Below are 18,733 nucleotides of genomic sequence, written 5' to 3'. Positions count from 1 at the left end.
CCTTTTACTGCTTGGTAAAATATATCACAATCACTGGACCAAGTGAGTCCTGTGATAGAAATGAAAATGTGAAGAAAATCAGCAAGTTTATATACCCTGAAATCACTAGATCTTTTAGCATTCTGGCATTTCAGAATAAGGAAGGGAAACACATATATATAGATTTAATTGTGCATTTTTGCTTCAAGATTGTGTATAAATATGTGATTTCTTGAAGACGATTATATTAATACATCTGTTGGGAGTAACATCAGACAAATGCAGTAGGTTAGTCCAGCACCATAACTTTATGGGAATCTCTTGACTCGGGGGAGAACACGTCAGGGAGGGGTCTCTGTAGATTTTGGCAGGCAGGTCTCAACATAGAAGCAGCACAGACTCAGCCTCATTGACTGCTCTTTCTACAATGATAAAGGTAAGCTTCAGTGATCATTTATGTTCAGTTGATACTTGATAATGAAGTATTCCAAGTACTCAAAGTGCTTTCTGAACCACCATACCCAAATGAATATTTTCTAGTAGTTTTAATTGAGGTATATTTTATGAAGTTCTGATTCAAATAATGTGTAAACTGTACATCTCTCAAGTAATCAGCATTAAATTGGCATGAGTCCCCAAACCCCATCTGCTCTGGATCAGGTCAGTTGTTCATGGTTTTATTAGAGATGAGACTACAGACTGTGTAGACACCTTCCTTATTACACCATTGTGCTCTCCTTGGGTCACCCTTGTAGGCATGGCAGCGGGGACAGGGTAGTGGAGAGGCAGCATGAGAAGGCCTGAGTTCTGTTGCTGCCCCACAAGTAGCCAGTCACTTCCCTTTCAGTTTTAACTTTGATTTTTCTATCAGTGAAGTAGGATGAAATTAGGCATGACATTTGTTGTTGTTTATTTACTTTAAGCTTATAATTGGAGCACTGTGGGCTTTCCCCCTTATTAGTCTTATTGTGGTTACAGGATCAGCTTACACTAGATCAGTGTTTCTTAAATTGTGGTGAAGGACTTTTTTTTGTTTCATGGTTTACTTTCAATCTGTTGTAAACTGATACCTTTGTAAAATTCAATAAAAATGAATTTTTAGGTGAGCACTGTGACTCGTGCCTGTAATTCCAATGCTTTGGGAAGCTAAGGTGGGAAGATGGCTTGAGGCTAGGAGTTTGAGATCAGCGTGGGCAACATAGTGAGACCCTGCCTCTAAAATAATTTTTTAAAAATTAGCCAACCACTGTGGCTCATGCCTGTAGTCTGAGCTACTCAGGAGGCTGAGACAGGAGGATCACTTGAGCCCAGGAATTCGAGGTTGCAGTGAGCTACGATCAAGCCACTGCACTCCAGGCTGGGCGTCAAAGCAAGATCCCATCTTTTAAAAAAATAACTTTTAGAAAAATGAAATAAAATACGTGAAAAATGTATTATAAGCTCACTTTATTAGATTTGACAAATATAAAATGCTCAAAGTCTCTACACAGTTATTCTCAGTTTCCTTACTTCTTCGCTTGTCACAGCTTGGTAACAGAGGATTCTGGACCAATACTGGTCCATGGCCCACACTTTCAGCAGCAGTGCACTAGATGACAGTTTTTAGGGTTGCTGGAGCAGAACTGTGGACATCTGTGAGTCTGCGATACCGAGCATAGGAAACTGAAGCCAGGAGGGAGTCAAGAATAAATTAACAAATTTAAATAGGGAACAAATACTTTGTAAGAGGCAATGATCCTAAAATACATCTCTGCACATTTGAAAATGCATCATTTATGGCTTTATTTTGTAGTTTTGAGGGATTTTTGTCACGAAAAATCAGTCCTTCTCAAAGCGAGGTCCATGGATTCACTGTGTCGAAACCATCTGGAGTGCTGATAAGAAGCCAGATTCCCTAGACCTATGGAAAGTAGAGTCTCTGGAAATGGAGCCCAGGAATTGCTTTTAAAAAAATAAGTCTCTCTTCTTCTTCCCCCAAGTAAAACTTGTATAGAGAGTTATTGCTGTGAGATTTTTAGTTGTGTGTATGTTTTAAACAAATGATGGAAGGAAACAATTAACTACACTGTAATTTTTTTCCTAGTTATATCAGAGGAAGAAAATGAGCTAGGGCTCTTTTTAAAGTTTCAAGCAGAACGGGATGCAACTCAAGCTGGCAAAATGATGGATGCCACTGGCAAGGCACTTTGTTCTTCAGCCAAGCAAAGGTTTACCATGGTTGTTCATTATCTTGAATCTGTAGTCAATCTGACAGTTTTGACATATATACTTAAATTTGCATATTTGTAAAGGTCACTAATAAAGGGTTAAAGAGAAATATATTGCAGTTATGTTGTGACACCTAATTCTTAATTACTAATTTTGTATTCAAAATAATTATTTAATGATTGATGTCCTTGGTTGCTTAATTTCTAGAAATAACCTTTAGGCCTGTATTTATATTTCTTTTATTTCCCCTAAAATCAGACAAGTGTCAGTTATATTTCTCAACTGGTTTAATGTAACAGTCACAGAATGACTAACATCTTAAAAATATGTATTTCCAATTTCACTTTTTGATATTATACTATAAATATAGTGGTACTTTTTAAGTAGAAGAAATTTTTTCTTCTTAATTACATACTTTCCAGTTATTATCAGTTTCTAATATAATGATACCTACTGCAAAGAATCTCCTGTAATTACTAAACCTAGCCCAAATCTTTTGCATTTAAGAAGAATAAAACAGTCCTTATCAGACCTATAATGATGGTGTGCAGTTTATATAGCTTTATTCTGAAACATCACATCAGTGCAAAAGTCTTATCTTGAAGGAAGTGACGTGGAGGTACTAAGTACAGGGCCCTCCAATGGTCACTAAGCAAAAAGGAAGAATTGGATTTAATTTGTGTTTCTTAAATACTTGTTATCTTGTCCTCATCCTCAGCTGCTAAGAACTCCATACTCATTAGTTCTGCTAGCAAAACCCAGGTTTTCCCTGAACTTGTCAAATGAAAGGCTTTCTGTTAATTGGATTATGCTTTATGAATGCAGGTTCTCTGTTCCCCTCAGAACTGTTTTCTAAATGGCAGATTTACTTGGCAGGTTATTTATACATGGAATAACATCCAAAGTATTGCAAAAATGACGTATTTCCTAAAGTAACAAGGGAGGAGGTGTAGACGCTTTTTTTTTTTTTTTTTTTTTTTGAGATGGAGTTTTGCTCTGTTGCCCAGGCTGGAATGCAGTGGCGCCATTTCGGCTTGCTGCAACCTCCACCTCCCGGGTTCAAGTGATTCTCCTGCCTCAGCCTCCCAAGTAGCTGGGATTACAAGCACCCACCATCACGCCCAGGTAATTTTTTGCATTTTTAGTAGAGACAGGGTTTCGCCGTGTTGGCCAGGCTGGTCTCAAACTCCTGACCTCAGGCGATCTGCCCGCCTTGGCCTCCCAAAGTGCTGGGATTACAGGCGTGAGCCACCGCACCCGGCCAACACATCTTTATTGATAATTCAGAGTTGGCTATATGATCCTTATTTGCTTTCAAAATCTCCTTAGGGAACTGAATAATTTTTTACTTGTAGATTCATCTTGTTAGCAAATATGCTTTTTCATTGGTTTAAACCTTTGTTTTGTTTGACTTATGATGTGTTCAACCCTCTGATTTTTACCTCTCTGCCATTAGATTGGCCCTGTGTACTCCACTGTCTCGTCTGAAGCAAGAAGTAGCAACATTCAGTCAAAGGGCAGTATCTGATACCTTGATGACAATTAATCGGATGGAGCAGGCGCGCACAGAATACAGAGGAGCTCTGCTGTGGATGAAAGATGTATCCCAAGAGCTGGACCCAGACACCTTAAAGCAAATGGAAAAGTTTAGAAAAGTATGAAAATGTATCCCTTTCCTTTTCTTGGTGTATGACATATGGAACTGCCACAGAATAATTTAATTAAGATAATAAAATTTCAGATGTTTTTTGGTAAATATATGTTTCATTATATATTCTTGGTTGCTTGGAGACTGTAGTTGAAGTACAAAAGTTTGTCACACTTTTATTTTTACTCCTGGAGTGGCATCTTCACACCATCTACCTTTTTTATTAATTTTTTAATCTGTCTCATGATAGATCTAAATTACTTCTTTAATGTTGCTTGCTTGGACTTTTGAGATTTGTTTGCAGGAAGAAAATAGTTTATTACAGAGGGACAAAAGGAATGTAAGTAAAAATTCATGTAAAATGATTGCTAATTATAAGGAAATATGAAGTTTATCAAAATTTTTATTCTGTCACAATACAAAGTTTGGCCACAGACTTCCTAAGCAACTATGTATGAACATATGTTTTTGCTAAATAAACTCCTTATTATAAATTATAGCCCCTAATTATACTATACATAAATAATAAAATTCATTTTATCATTCATTTCATAAATAGAGAACCCATAATAGAAATCATAATATTTAATACTGATGGAGCCTGACTCTGGGCCAGCTATTAAGTGGTTTGCCTCATTGATTACACACAACAGCCCTATGAAGTAGGTGAAAACATGGCCTCAGGCCACAACAACCTCGTATTCCATCCCTTTTACAATCTTTGACAGTGAGAATACAGTCCAAGGGAGTGATTGAACAACATTGTGAATGCACTAAATGCCACTTAATTGAACACTTTAAAATTGCTAATTGTATGTTATGCAACTTTCACCTCAATTTTTAAAAGAAGAATAATGTATTAGTCTATTTTCATGCTGCTGATAAAGACATACCCAAGACTGGGAAGATAAAGAGATTTAATGGACTTACAGTTCCACGTGGCTGGGGAGGCCTCACAATCATCGTAGAAGGCAAGGAGGAGCAAGTCATATCTTACATGGATGGTGGCAGGCAAAAAGAGCTTGTATAGGGAAACTCTCTTTTAAAACCATCAGATCTCGTGAGACTTATTCACTATCACAAGAACAGCATGGGAAAGACCTGCCCCCATGATTCAATTATCTCTCACTAGGTCCCTCCTATAACATGTGGGAATTCAAGATGAGATTTGGGCAGGGACACAGCCAAACCACATCAAATACAATCCAAGTTCCTATCTGGACCCTAAAAACCCTGCATGGCATGATCCCTGGTCCCTCCACAACCACATGTTGTACTTGCTTCCTACACTCCGGGAAGAATGTGCTCTACCTCCTTGTTTCTTGTTCTTCTAACATGATAAGGTCTTCACCCCCTCCCACTCTCAGGACCTTTGTCCTTGCTTGTCCCTAGTTCTGGAATGCTCTCCCCAGGGTCTTAGCGTAGCCTGCTCATCATCTTTCTGTCCCAGTTCAAACATCATGCGTGATCTCACCAAGGACTTCCATGTCATCAGTCACTCATTTCTGTTTACTTATTTGCTACCTTTGCAACTATATATTTATTTACTTCTTTTTTTACCTGTGCCTCCCTACCCAAGGATGGTGGGGAAGAACATTGTTTTGTTCAGCACAATATCTCAGTGCCTAGAACAATGCCTAGCATATAATAGGTACCTTATATTTGTTGAATAAATTAACATATTAAAAAGTTGAGTATTCACACTACCTGATGGCATGACTCACCATTTATTCAAGAAATATAATAGGCCTCTACTGGAATTTATAAATATCTGCATGATTCAGAAATATTGTTAATGTTTCTCAGTGCTTTAACGAGGTGCCCTTTCCATTTCTTCTTCTGCTCTTAAGCCAAGTGCTATCCATGAATAGTTTTAGATGTTTCTTTTTATTTGGAATACTTTTTAAAAAACTATTGGCTTTCCATCTATTATCTCATACTTTCTCAGCATAAAGATATCTTCTGGAAAGAATCTCCTACAATTACTAACAGTAGCCAAAATCTTCATCATTACTCATGAAATACTAATGATACAGGGAAAAGAAATTAGTCTTTATTATAATTCATTTCTGAAAATATTTATTATGAACCTGTATACTATATTTATATCTGTAATAATATACTATATTTATACTATATATCTGTAATAAAAATTAGCATTTTTATTGCAGGTACAGATGCAAGTGAGAAATAGCAAAGCTTCTTTTGACAAGTTAAAGATGGATGTTTGTCAGAAAGTGGATTTACTTGGAGCTAGTCGCTGCAATATGCTATCTCATTCGCTCACTACCTACCAGGTACCCACCTCCATGGTCAGCATGTCCTTGCAGTAAAGATGAGTGGTGAGATTTCTTTTTAAAAGTTGTCTAAAGGGTGTAAAAATTTATGTGTGATTAGATTCCTTTGACTTTGCTATAATTGCTTTATTGAGGTTATGAAAGTCAGAGAGTCAAAAAGTCCTGAAAAAGACCTTAGAGACTGTCTACTTCTGTAGCTCTTCTCTTTGGTGTCATAGGAGAGAGAGAGAGACTTAGGGACCATTTGAGGTTGAAGAGGGGAATGTTGAAGAGGCAAAACTTAAGGCCCATTTGCCCTGGTTTAACCAGAGCTGTTCCACTTCTGGGTTTAAAGTTCTACATACAATTTCATCTGAAGCAAAGATTCTGTGCCCCAAAAAGTTTAAAAGCTTTTCTGTCATTTTATGGATGAGGAAAGTGACACCTATGAGAATTAAAGTGAATGGCAATGTTGGGCTTAGAAACCAGTTTTCTATTTCTAATTTATATGTTCTTTTCATTCTGTCAAGTTGCCATCCCATATCACTTTAACCTCAGAAGTCTCACTTGTGCTTATAGTACCACAAATCACATATAAATAACACACAATGAATAAGTTAGATATTAATAAGTAGCAGTTATTGATTTTTACATATATTTTTAAATGGAAAAAATTGAATAAACTGTACTTACATAAGAAAAGAGTAATAAACTACAGGAAATGGACATTCACTCCTGCTTTTAGGGAGTCTGCCTATTTCAGTTCAGTACTGTGGGATTCAGGAATGGAGACAGGATGCACTTGAAAATTACAGTGTGCGATATCTGTTTAGCATCTTGCCTGAAACACAATAGCTATCAGTTCAGTTCTCCTTTATTGTCTCCATTCATCCTCCTCACTTTAATCAGGAACCTTGAAGCAGCAAGGAAAATTTCTAATTACTTGAGTTAGCTTGAGAACACATTTTTTGGCAAATCTTTCTTGAACTCTAGATGAAAGGCCAGATTTAGTGGTAAATGTAATTTTTCTGCAATTAAAAAGTTTTATATATTCCCATAAACATAAAGATTACACATATGTTCCTCCTTTAACAGAGATTGGTATTTTTGTGCTTTTAACATTTCCCTTTTTGATATCTCAGATGTTCTGGTCCCTAAGTTTTCATTCTCTTAGTTGCAGTCACTCTCTAGGTGGCTCCAGTGTGCATTCCTGTGCTGTTTATACAGTTAACACCCACACGTGCCGATTCTTTTGCACAAGTACTATTTGCAGTGCTTTATGGTTCCCTAAACTTGGAAAATTGAATTTAGTTCCTGCTTCTTATTAATTGGCAACTGTTCATCTACTAAACTAGTAAGGAAATATAGCACTTAAAAAATCATGGAGGGGAAGCAGAACTGTAGTGTCACCTTTTCTTTTTTTTTTGCAGAGAACACTGCTTGGATTCTGGGAGAAAACAGCTCGAATGATGTCCCAAATTCATGAAGCCTGTATTGGCTTTCATCCGTATGATTTTGTAGCTCTCAAGGTACATTGTGTTCCATGTTCTCTTGTTTAGATGTATTACACTTCATTTGGGTGATAACATTGAAACTATTTTTTTTTTTTAACCAAGGTTAATTTAAAATTTACAAAACATTGAGAAACATTTTCCTTCAGCCAAGGGTCAGCACTTTCCTAACTGCAAATGTTGCCAGCAACACTGAAATACATAGGAATACTGCTGGCAGGCTCAAGATACTAGTAGGACAGGGACAAAGAGGGAGAAAGTAAAAAAGAAAATTTAAATGCAAAGGAGATAAGAAAAGGCTAGGGAAAGGAAAATCTTAAGAGGAACAAGTGATGGAAAGTGGTCATGTGCTCTCAAAAATGACCAGATTACCTACCTGACAGTATTAGAAGTCAGAGAAAGACTTTGTTTTACTTTTATACTGATGTCATGGATATGGTTCATGATACCAACATTATGCCAGGTTTCAGTACCTTTTAACTTACCATTCATTCTGCCATATTTTCAGTAAAGCTTGAAAGTGTTGCTGGCTGGTTTGTTCAAGCTGGATGTGGTATTTGTGATAGGCTCATATCTTGCATATTTCTGGGGTTTAGGATGGATGTTAAAGTCATGTTCTGACATGGCATCTTCCAGCCCCAAATATGCCCTTGAATTAGGTTGTTTTTTGTTTTGTTTTGTTTTTACTTTTAATATAATAAGTGCTTCGCTGTATGGCATACTGTGTATTTAAGCAAATTTTATATCCAATTTCTGCTCAGAATCAAAATTGAAAATCTTTAGCTGTATTTAGAGCATTGTGATACAGGCTAGCAACACAGTTTAAGTCTTCTTTAGGCCTATTACTAAGTCGTTAAACTAATCTGTGGCTACCCCACATCACAGTATGTGCAGTTTGCACAGGCAGCCAGGAGAAACAAGTATATGAAGCTCAATAGCTCAGTTCAGATTACATTAGCATACATGTCCTATATTTTTCACTCTCTAGTTCAGAACTTCCTATTTCATATGGTTCTTTAGAATTTATATTCTCATTTTCTTTGCAGAGAAGAAGAAACAGATTCTTTCTATATACTTAACATTGACTTTCTTATCCTTAGCAACTACAAGACACTCCAGGCAAGCTTACTGAAGACAATAAAGATGAACAAATAGGCGGTTTTCTTACTGAACAGCTCAATAAGTAAGCAGGCATAAGTCATCTGTGTCATGTTATAGAAGTCCTGGATACCATCATATGATATATGTGGAAAGAATTGTTTCTTCTCTTACTGAATATTTATTTCTATGTGATTTTTCCAATCAACACTAAACATTTGTGTCATAGTCTGTTTTGTGTTGCTATAACAGGATACCTGAGACAGGGTAATTTATAAAGTAAAAAAGTTTAGCTCATGGTTCTGCTGGCTGGGAAGTTCAAGAGCATGGCCCTGGTTTCTGGTGAGGGCTTTAGTACTTGCTTCATAACATGGCAGAAAAGGTCAAAGGGGAAGCAGACTGTGTGAAGAGGCAAAATCAAGGAGCGTGCTGGCTGTATAACAACCCATTCAGAAGCATTCCTGAGAGAACTAATCCGATCTCATGAGAGTGAGAACTCACTCATTACCATGAAAAAGGCACCAAACCATTCATGAGAGATCTGCCCCAATGACCCAAACACCTCCTACTAGGTCTCCACCTCCCAATACTCCCACGTTGAGGGTGGGGCCAAATTTCAACAAGAGTTTTGATGAGAAGAAATTCAAACCTTAGCAATTTGTTTTGAAACCTTATATATATTTTTCCTTTTTTTCCTTAATATCCAGATGCTACACAAATTTTTTCCATTTTTTAACATAGCAGGCAAAGGACATGACAGAAGTATCAAACTGATTGGGGTGATTAGGAGTCTGTCATTTGGGATACTGAGCCTTGTATTAAGAGCCACAAGTACCTCTAGTGACTCTTGAAATGGGTAGCTAGAGAGAAGAAAGGGACAGGTACCAGCAGCTGTGAAATAAACTATCAGAAATCTGTTTCCAGAATAACACACATAGGACTGGGACTGGTTACCTGAAAATACAGGCTGTTGCCATGTACATCCTTCATGCCTCCTGTTTCCCTTTTATTATATTATTGTCCCTTTGTTTTTCTTTCAAAGCTGCTATTTAATTCTCACTTTAACCAGATTCAATATATTAACGAACTCAGAAATAAGGGCCAAACAGTGATAAACCATATATTGTTGAGTAGAAGGTAATCCTGAGAGAGTGGTTTGTTATAAAGCCCAATGTGCCTTGGAGTTTGCCTCTTGGCACATGTCCACTTCCCCTTTGACCTTCTCTACCATGTTATGATGCAGCACTAAAGCCCTTGCCAGAAGCCAAGGCCATGATCTTGAACTTCCCAACCTGCAGAACTAAATGAACCTCTTTTCTTTATAAATTATTCAGTCTCAGGTATTCTCTTATAGCAACACAAAATGAACTAAGACACAAATGTAATATAAGACATTTTCCCATCTTCTCTATGAGGAAATCCAAACCAATTTTTTTTTTGCTAACTTGAATGTATGTTTTAAGATAAACATTGATCAAATGTCTAGTTATAAATTAAATTTGTGAATTTATATATTGACTTTTTTTTTTTTTTTTTTTTTTTGACAGAGTCTCACTATTTTTGTCCAGGCTGGAGTGCAGTGGCACAATCTCAGCTCACTGCCACCTCCCCCTCCCAGGTTCAAGTGATTCTCCTGCCTCTGCCTCTCGAGTAGCTGGGATTACAGGCATGCACTACTAAGCCCAGCTAATTTCTGTATTTTTTAGTAGAGATGGAGTTTCACTATGTTGGCCAGGCTGGTCTCGAACTCCTGACCTCAAGTGATCTGCTCACTTCAGCCTCCCAAAGTGCTGGGATTACAGGAGTAAGCCATCACGCCTGACCTATATTGACATTTAAAATCATCATATGTTACATGAACTATTTTAGTAAAATTTTTCCATTCTCACATTTCACAAGAGTTTTATTCAAAATCTTCTCATGTATCTTTAGCATTATGAGAGCTACTTTTCAAGTAAACTGACTAATAGATGGCCAAGCTCTTCACCTTCCCTTCCATCCAAGTTCTTTAAAAAAACATAATACTGTTAGGGAAAATTTCATTTCAGGTCATGAGTATTTATTTTCTCTGTAGGTTTATTTGTGTAGTATTTACATGTAAATACTGTATAGATTTTTAAGTATCTTTAAAGATTTATTAAAAACAACTTTCAGTACTAGCAACTGTGAGGTCATGCCCCAGGTATAGTGACTATGTCTGTGTTCAATTTCTTTTTCTTTTTTTTTTTTTTTTTTTGAGACGGAGTCTTGCCCTGTCACCCAGGCTAGAGTGCAGTGGCATGATCTAGGCTCACTGCAACCTCCACCTCCCAGGTTTAAGTGATTCTCCTGCCTCAGCCTCCTGGGTAGCTGGGATTACAGGCACGCGCCACCACACCCGGCTAATTTTTGTATTTTTAGTAGAGATAGGGTTTCACCACGTTGGTCAGGCTGGTCTTGAATTCCTGACCTCGTGATCCGCCCGTCTCAGCCTCCCAAAGTGCTAGGATTACAGGCGTGAGCCACTGCGCCCGGCCCAATTTCTTTGTCTTAACTTTTTGTCTATTATATCAGATAGATGCTATAAATATCCAAAATTAGTACTGATTAAGGATATTTTAGGCTAACGTGTCTTGCAAACATCACTTCGTTGTTCAAAATAGGGTACTCCATCTTTTCTGGAGTTCTTCATTCCCTTGATTGAGTTCACAAGTGTTCTTAAAACCTTTCAAGGCTTGAAAATGAAACTTCTTACTCTATGGTTTTGATGGTGAAGGTTCTTGAAGATTGAGTACTGAGCATGATGCCTGGTGCTTTGTAGATACTCAGTAAATGTTTATTGAAGGAATAAGGGGTGAAAGGTTTGTATAGATCTATAAAAGAAGTAGGAAATTCACCAGATATAGATTTTAGGGGATCTAGTGGACAATGATTTTATGTTTCCTGAGTAGAAAATTTTTTTAACCATATAAAACTGTTTGGGGAATATGAATCACAAGTGTATTATAACAAAAAATCTACATTTTTTTTTTGTTTTTACTTCAGGCTAGTTTTGTCTGATGAGGAAGCAAGCTTTGAGAGTGAACAAGGTAAGATGGTAAATTTATTACTTGGAAATGGTCACATTTTAAATGTCAAAATAGTTTATCACAGCCTTTTTTTTTTTTGAGACAGTTTTGCTCTGTCCCCCAGGCTGGAGTGCAGTTGCGCGATCTCGGCTCACTGCAAGCTCTGCCTCCCGGGTTCATGCCATTCTCCTGCCTCAGCCTCCTGAGTAGCTGGGACTACAGGCGCCCGCCACCAGGCCCAGCTAATTTTTTTTGTATTTTTAGTAGAGACAGGGTTTCACTGTAGTAGCCAGGATGGTCTCAATCTCCTGACCTTGTGATCCGCCCGCCTCGGCCTCCTGAAGTGCTGGGATTACAGGTGTGAGCCACCGCGCCCAGCCTTCATCAGCTTTTGTTTTGTCTGGGCAAGTCTGTTTCTCCTTCATTTTTTATCAGGCAAAATTCACCCCCGATATTTCAGGTAGGTTCTTTTCTATTTTCCCTAAGTGTTGGCTGGTCTGAGAAATAAAGGGACAGAGTACAAAAGAGAGAAATTTTAAAGCTGGGCATCCGGGGGAGACATTGCATGTCAGCAGGTTCCGTGATGCCCCACAAGCCGCAAAACCAGCAAGTTTTTATTAGAGACTTTCAAAAGGGGAGGGAGTATGCGAATAGGGTGTGGGTCACAGAGATCACCTACTTCACAAGGTAATAGAATATCACAAGGCAAATGGAGGCAGGGCGAGATCACAGGACCACAGGACTGGGGCGAAGTTAAAATTGCTAATGAAGTTTCGGGCACCATTGTCATTGATAACATCTTATCAGGAAACAGGGTTTGAGAGCAGACAACCGGTCTGACCAAAATTTATTAGGCAGGAATTTCCTCGTCCTAATAAGCCTGGGAGTGCTACAGGAGACTGGGGCTTATTTCATCCCCTATCTATGACCGTAAAAGACAGCTGCCCCCAAAGCGGCCATTTTAGAGGCCACCCCTCAAGGACACATTCTTTCTCAGGGATGTTCCTTGCTGAGAAAAAGAATTCAGTGATATTTCTCTTATTTGCTTTTGAAAGAAGAGAAATATGGCTCTGTTCTGCCTGCCTCACCAGCAGTCAGAGTTTAAGGTTCTCTCTCTTGTTCCCTGAACATTGCTGTTATCCTGTTCTTTTTTCAAGGTGCTCAGATTTCATATTGTTCAAACACACATGCTCTACAATTTGTGCAGTTAATGCAATAATCACGGGGTCCTGAGGCGACATACATCCTTCTCAGCTTACAAAGATGATGGGATTAAGAGATTAAAATACAGATAGGCATAGGAAATCACAAGGGTATTGATTGGGGAAGTGATAAGTGTCCATGAAATCATCACAATTTATGTTCAGAGACTGCAGTAAAGACAGGCATAAGAAATTATAAAAGTATTAATTTGGGGAACTAATAAATGTCCATGAAATCTTCTTCTGCCATGGCTTCAGCCGGTCCCTCTGTTCGGGGTCCCTGACTTACTGCAACAATTTTTGGAGGATATTTTTGCTGGATATACTATGCTTGGGTAAAAGTTTTTTTCCTTCAGCAGTTTAAATGTCATGCCACTTTCTCCTGGCCTATAAGGTTTCCACTGAAAAGTCTACTGCCAGACGTTTTGGAGCTTCATTGTATGTGATTTGTTTCTTTTCTTTTGCTGCTTTTAGGATCTTTTCTTTATCCTTGACCTTTGGGAGTTTGATTACTAAATGCCTTGAGGTAGTCTTCTTTGGGTTAAATCTGCTTGGTATTCTATAACCTTCTTGTACTTGGATAGTGGTATCTTTCTCTAGGTTTGGGAAGTTCTCTGTTATTACCCCCTTTGAATAAACTTTCTACCCCATCTCTTTCTCTACCTCCTCTTTAAGGCCAATAACTCTTATATTTGCCCTTCTGAGGCTATCTTCTAGATCCTGTAGACATGCTTCATTGTTTTTTATTCTTTTTTTGTTTTTGTTTTTTGAGACAGAATTTCAATCTGTCACCCAGACTCGAGTGCAATGGCACAATCTCAGCACACTGCAACCTCTGCCTCCTGGGTTCAAGTGATTCTCCTGCCTCAGGCGCCTGCTACCATGCCCAGCTAATTTTTTTTTTTTTTTTTTGAGATGGAGTTTCACTCTTGTTGCCCAGGCTGTTGAACCTCCGCCTCCTGGGTTCAAACGATTCTCCCCTGCCTCAGCCTCCCAAATAACTGGGATTACAGGCATGCACTACCATGCCTGGTTAATTTTGTATTTTTAGTAGAGACAGGGTTTCTCCATGCTGCCCAGGCTAGTCTTGAACTCCTGACCTCAGGTGATCCACCCGCTTGGCCTCTCGTAGTACTGGGATTACAGGCGTGAGGCACTGCACCTGGCCTATTCTCTTTTCTTTTGTCTCCTCTGACTGTATTTTCAGATAACCGGTCTTCAAACTCACTGATTCTTTCTTCTGCTTGATCAATACTCCTGTTGACTCTGATGCGTTCTTCACTATATCAATTGAATTTTTCAACTCTGGAATTTCTGCTTGATTTTTAAAAGTTATTTTAATCTCTTTGTTAAGTTTACCTGATAGAATTCTGAATTCCTTCTCTGTGTTATCTTGAATTTCATTGAGCTTCCTCAAAACAGCTATTTTGAATTCTCTCTCTGAAAGGTCACATATCTCTGTCACTTCAGGATTGGTCACTAGTACACTATTTAGTTTGTTTTATGAGGTCATGCTTTCCTGTATGGTCTTGATGCTTGTGGATGTTTGTTGATGTCTGGGCATTGAAGAGTTACATATTTATTATAGTCTTTGTAGTCTGGGCTTGTTTGTACCTGTCCTTCTTGGGAAAGTTTTCCAAGTATTCAAAGAACATTGAGTTGTTGTCATCTAAATCTTTGGTCATTGTAGCTGTTATCTGCATTGGCAGGGGTACCCCAAGCCCAGTAATGCTGTGGCTCTTGCACAATTGTAGAGATACTGCCGTGGTGGTCTTGGGTAAGATCTGGGAGAATTCCCTGTATTACCAGGCAGAGACTCTTGTTCTTTCCCCTTACTTCCCCCAAAACACATGGAGTTTCTCCAAAGCCAGCAAAATACTGGGTCTCAGCCTGGGCCTCCAGTTACCACTCCTTGGCTACTGCCAATATTCACTCAAGGCCCAAGGGCTCTACCATCAGCAGCAAGCAAATCCAGCCTGGCTTGTGTCCTTCTCTTCAGGGTGGCAAGCTACTCCCCAGCCTAGAGCAGATCCCAGAATGCCATCTGGGAGCCAGGGCCTAGAGTCAGGAACCTTAGGAATCTACTTGGTTCTCGATTCTACACCAGCTGAGCTGGCACCCAAGCTGTAAGACAAAATCCTTCCCACTCTTCCCTCTTTTTTTCCTCATGTGGAAGGAGTCTCTCCCTGCAGCAGGTACTGCCTGGCTATTGCTGATACTCACCCAAGGCCCAAAGGCTCTTCAGTCAGCTTATGGTGAATGCTGCCATTTTTAGGACTCTCCCTTCAAGGTAGTGGGCTCCCCTTTAGCCCAGGGAAGGTCCAGAAATGCCATCCAGAAGCCAAGGGCTAGAACTGAGGACCCCAGGTGACTTCTTGGTTCTCTACCCCACTGTGGCCAAGCTGGTGCCCAAGCTGCAATAAAAGGTTCCTTTACTCTTTCCTCTCCTTACCTCAGGCAGAGGAAGTCTCTCCCTGTGGGCACCATAGCTTAGAATGCACTGGGTCACACCTGAAGCCGGCACAGCCTTGGGTCTTACCCAAGTCCCATGGTGAGTATTGCCTGGTGCTGCTGATGTTTATTCAGGGCCCAGGGTCTCTTAGTCATCAGATGATAAATCCTTCCAGGACTGGGTCCTTCCCTTTAGGGCAGCGCATTCCCTTCTGGCCCTAGGTATGTCTAAAAATGTGATCTGGGAGCTAGGGCTTGGAATGAGGGCCTTGGGACTCTACCTTGTCCCCTATCCTACTGTGGCTGAGCTGGTATCCAAGTTGCAAGACAAAGACAAAGTCCCCTTTACTCTCCTTTCTCCTCTCTTCAAGCGGAGTTTCTCCTGGAGCTGTGAGCTGCATTGCCTGGGATTGGAGGAGGGGTGATGTAAGCACTTCCTTGGCTGACTGGCTGGCTGGTATCTCACTAGGTCACATGTACCCTAACTCCACTGGCTCCAAGCCCAGCACAACACCAGGACTTGCCCCGGAATTGCAGTGCTTGTGGCCTAGACTGCCTTTCAAGTTTATTTAGAACCCCAGAGTGCTTTAGCTTGCCGTGGTGGGGCTTGCTGGAACTCAGATTCTGACCAGTGGGATGGGCGGTTCCCCACTGGCTGGAGCTGGTCTAACTGCCCCCTCTGTGAGTACTGGCTGAATTCTGCCCCATGTTACTTTCAGCTGTGGCAGGCAGCACTGAGTTCTAATGCAAAGTCCCACAATCACTGCACTCTCCCTCCCACAAGCACAGATTCTCTCTCCACACCATGTGGCCGCTGCCAAGAGATGGCGGAATGGTGGTGTTGGCAATTCAAGACTGTCTTTCCTATCTTCTTCAGTGCCTCTTTCAGTGGTACGTAGTTAAAACCAGGTACTGTGATCTCTCACCCAATGTTTGGTTGTTATGAAGGTTCTTTCTTGTATGGATAATTGTTCAATTTGGTGTTCCTGTGGGGTACAGGGGGGAAATGATGGCTGGAGAGTTCTATTAAGCCAGCTTGCCCTGCCTCCTCTCCCCAAAGATAGGTGCTTTTAAATGCAAAAGTCCAATTTATAGGGTTGCATGATTAAGTTCTGAGTTTTCCCTCATACTGAAATTTGTGTTATCTTTAAAAAATAAATACATGTTATATATACAGTCGACATATATTTGAACTACTGTGGTAAAAAAGAGTACAAGCTTTGAAAACAGAAAAATCTGAGTTTGGATCCTGGCTTTTTGAAACATAACATTCATGGCTCTCTCAGTTGTCTCATCTGAAATAGAAGTTATTTATGCCTATCTTACCAGGGACATTAGGGATAGAGGGAATATTGAGAAACTCCACAGCACATAGTAGGTGACCAATAAATAAAAGAAAAAATATTTTCTTTTTTTTTCCTTTTCTTCTTTTTTTTTTTTTGAGACAGTCTTACTCCTGTCAGCCACGTTGGAGTGCAGTGGTGCAATCATGGCTCACTACAGCCTTGACTTCCCGGGTTCAGGTGATCCTCCCACCTCAGCCTCCCAAGTAGCTGGGACTATAGGTGTGTGCTACCTCGCCCAGCTATTTTTTTGTATTTTTTTTGGAGACTGGGTTTCACCATATTGCCCAGGCTGATCTCGAACTCCTGGGCTCAAAGCAATCCGCCCACCTCAGCCTCCCGAAGTGCTGGGATTACAGGTGTGAGCCACAGTGCCCGGCCGAGGTATTTTCAAGTACACACATAAATAGATTATACGGATAAAAGAAACAATGTAAGAGACCGTTGTAATCATGAACTCGTATACCTAACCTAGCTTCAAAATGTGTTCAAAAGGTTAACTAATTACATTTGCATATGATCCTATACCCCACAAATACAGAACATTTTTTTAAGTCACAAAGGAAATATAACGAACGTTGCTGTAGTCTCAACATCTATTCATGCTATTATTTTATTTTTTAAATTTTGCCATGTCAGTAGTTATCTCCCCTTTTAAATTTCAGATATTCATTTGTTCCTTCTCCCTTTTTTCTTGATTAATCTTGCCAATGGTTTATTATTATTATTCTTTTAGCAAACCAACTTTTGGCTTTGTTAATCCTCTCTATTGAATATTTTTGGTTTTATAAATTTTAGTTCCTATATTTATTATTTTCTTCTCTTTACTTTGATGTTTTTCTTTCTGGTTTGTTGTTGTTGTTGTTGTTGTCTTGCTTTGTTGCCAAGGTTGGTCTTGAACTCCTGGCCTCAAGTGATCTCCTGCCTCAGCCTGCTCAAGTGCTGGGATTACAGATGTGAGCCACCATGCCCAGCCATCTTTCTTTCTTTCTTTAAGGCTATATTCCCTCAAAATTTTAATTTTCCTATATCTTACAAGTTTTCTTTTAAAACAGCTTTATCAAGATATACTTTATGTATTATGAAACTCACTCATTTCAACTGTATCAGTCAGTGATTTTTAATTTATTACTGAGTGGCACTACCATTTCCATTAATCAATTTTAGAACATTTTCATCCCCTCAGTAAGCTCTCTTATGCCCATTTGCAATAATCCCTGTTCCCACCCCTAGCTAACCACTACTGTACTTTTTCTTTGTATGAATTTGTATTTTCTGGACATTTATAAGTAGAATCATCTAATATGTGGTCTTCTCATGTCTAGCTTCTTTCACTTCATTTAATGCTTTTGAGGTTCATCCATGATGGGGCTTGTATCCGGATTTCCTTCCTTTTTATTAATCCATTGTATGAAGGTCCATATATTTTGATATATAGTATTTTCATTATCATTCAATTTCAGTTATTTAAAAATTTTCATTCCATCTTCCATGACTCATGACCATGAGTGATTTGGAAGTGTGTTTCTGAAATTGCCAAATTATGGAAATAGAAAAATTCATCTTTTTGTTAGTGATTTTAACCAAGTTGCATCATGGTCAGAGAATGTGTTCTTATGACATCAATTCTTTGAATTATTGGAACTTTTTCTTTATGGAATAACAAGTAGCCAAGTTTTGTAAATGTTTCATGTTGCTTGAGAAGAATGTATACTCAAACTGTTGAATGCAGGAGCTGGTTATATCTGTTAAATCAAGCTTGTTATTTGTGTTGCTCTACGTCTTCTATATCTTTACTAATTTTTGTTTACTTCTTGAGAAATGTGTTTTAAAATCTTCCACTGTTAAATTGGATTTTCAACTTTGTCCTGTAGTCTTTTACTTGATGTATTTTGAGGATCTGGGGGTAGGGGGTGTTAGAAATGTTTGTTTCTTGGTGCCACAAAGAAACAGCATTTGAACATAAATTT

At 39.1% G+C, this 18,733-nt stretch overlaps 1 protein-coding gene across 6 annotated transcripts in view; it reads left to right on the top strand.

Moving 5' to 3' along the window:
- ICA1L (islet cell autoantigen 1 like) overlaps positions 1-18,733 on the top strand; it is an 89,800-nt gene that overhangs the window by 46,014 nt on the left and 25,053 nt on the right. For all 6 annotated transcript variants that reach the window (XM_054479157.2, XM_054479153.2, XM_054479155.2 and 3 more), the window contains 6 exons: positions 2,063-2,186; positions 3,644-3,842; positions 6,007-6,132; positions 7,542-7,640; positions 8,723-8,805; positions 11,745-11,788. In XM_054479157.2, the coding sequence (XP_054335132.1) occupies positions 2,063-2,186; positions 3,644-3,842; positions 6,007-6,132; positions 7,542-7,640; positions 8,723-8,805; positions 11,745-11,788 (675 nt within the window). The remainder of the gene's footprint in view (positions 1-2,062; positions 2,187-3,643; positions 3,843-6,006; positions 6,133-7,541; positions 7,641-8,722; positions 8,806-11,744; positions 11,789-18,733) is intronic.

Source organism: Pongo pygmaeus, chromosome 11 (genome assembly GCF_028885625.2).
Source record: "Pongo pygmaeus isolate AG05252 chromosome 11, NHGRI_mPonPyg2-v2.0_pri, whole genome shotgun sequence".
NCBI classification, from domain to species: domain Eukaryota; kingdom Metazoa; phylum Chordata; class Mammalia; order Primates; family Hominidae; genus Pongo; species Pongo pygmaeus.
The sequence above is the reverse complement of the archived record's forward strand: the minus strand, read 5'-3'. Positions and strand labels throughout refer to the sequence as shown.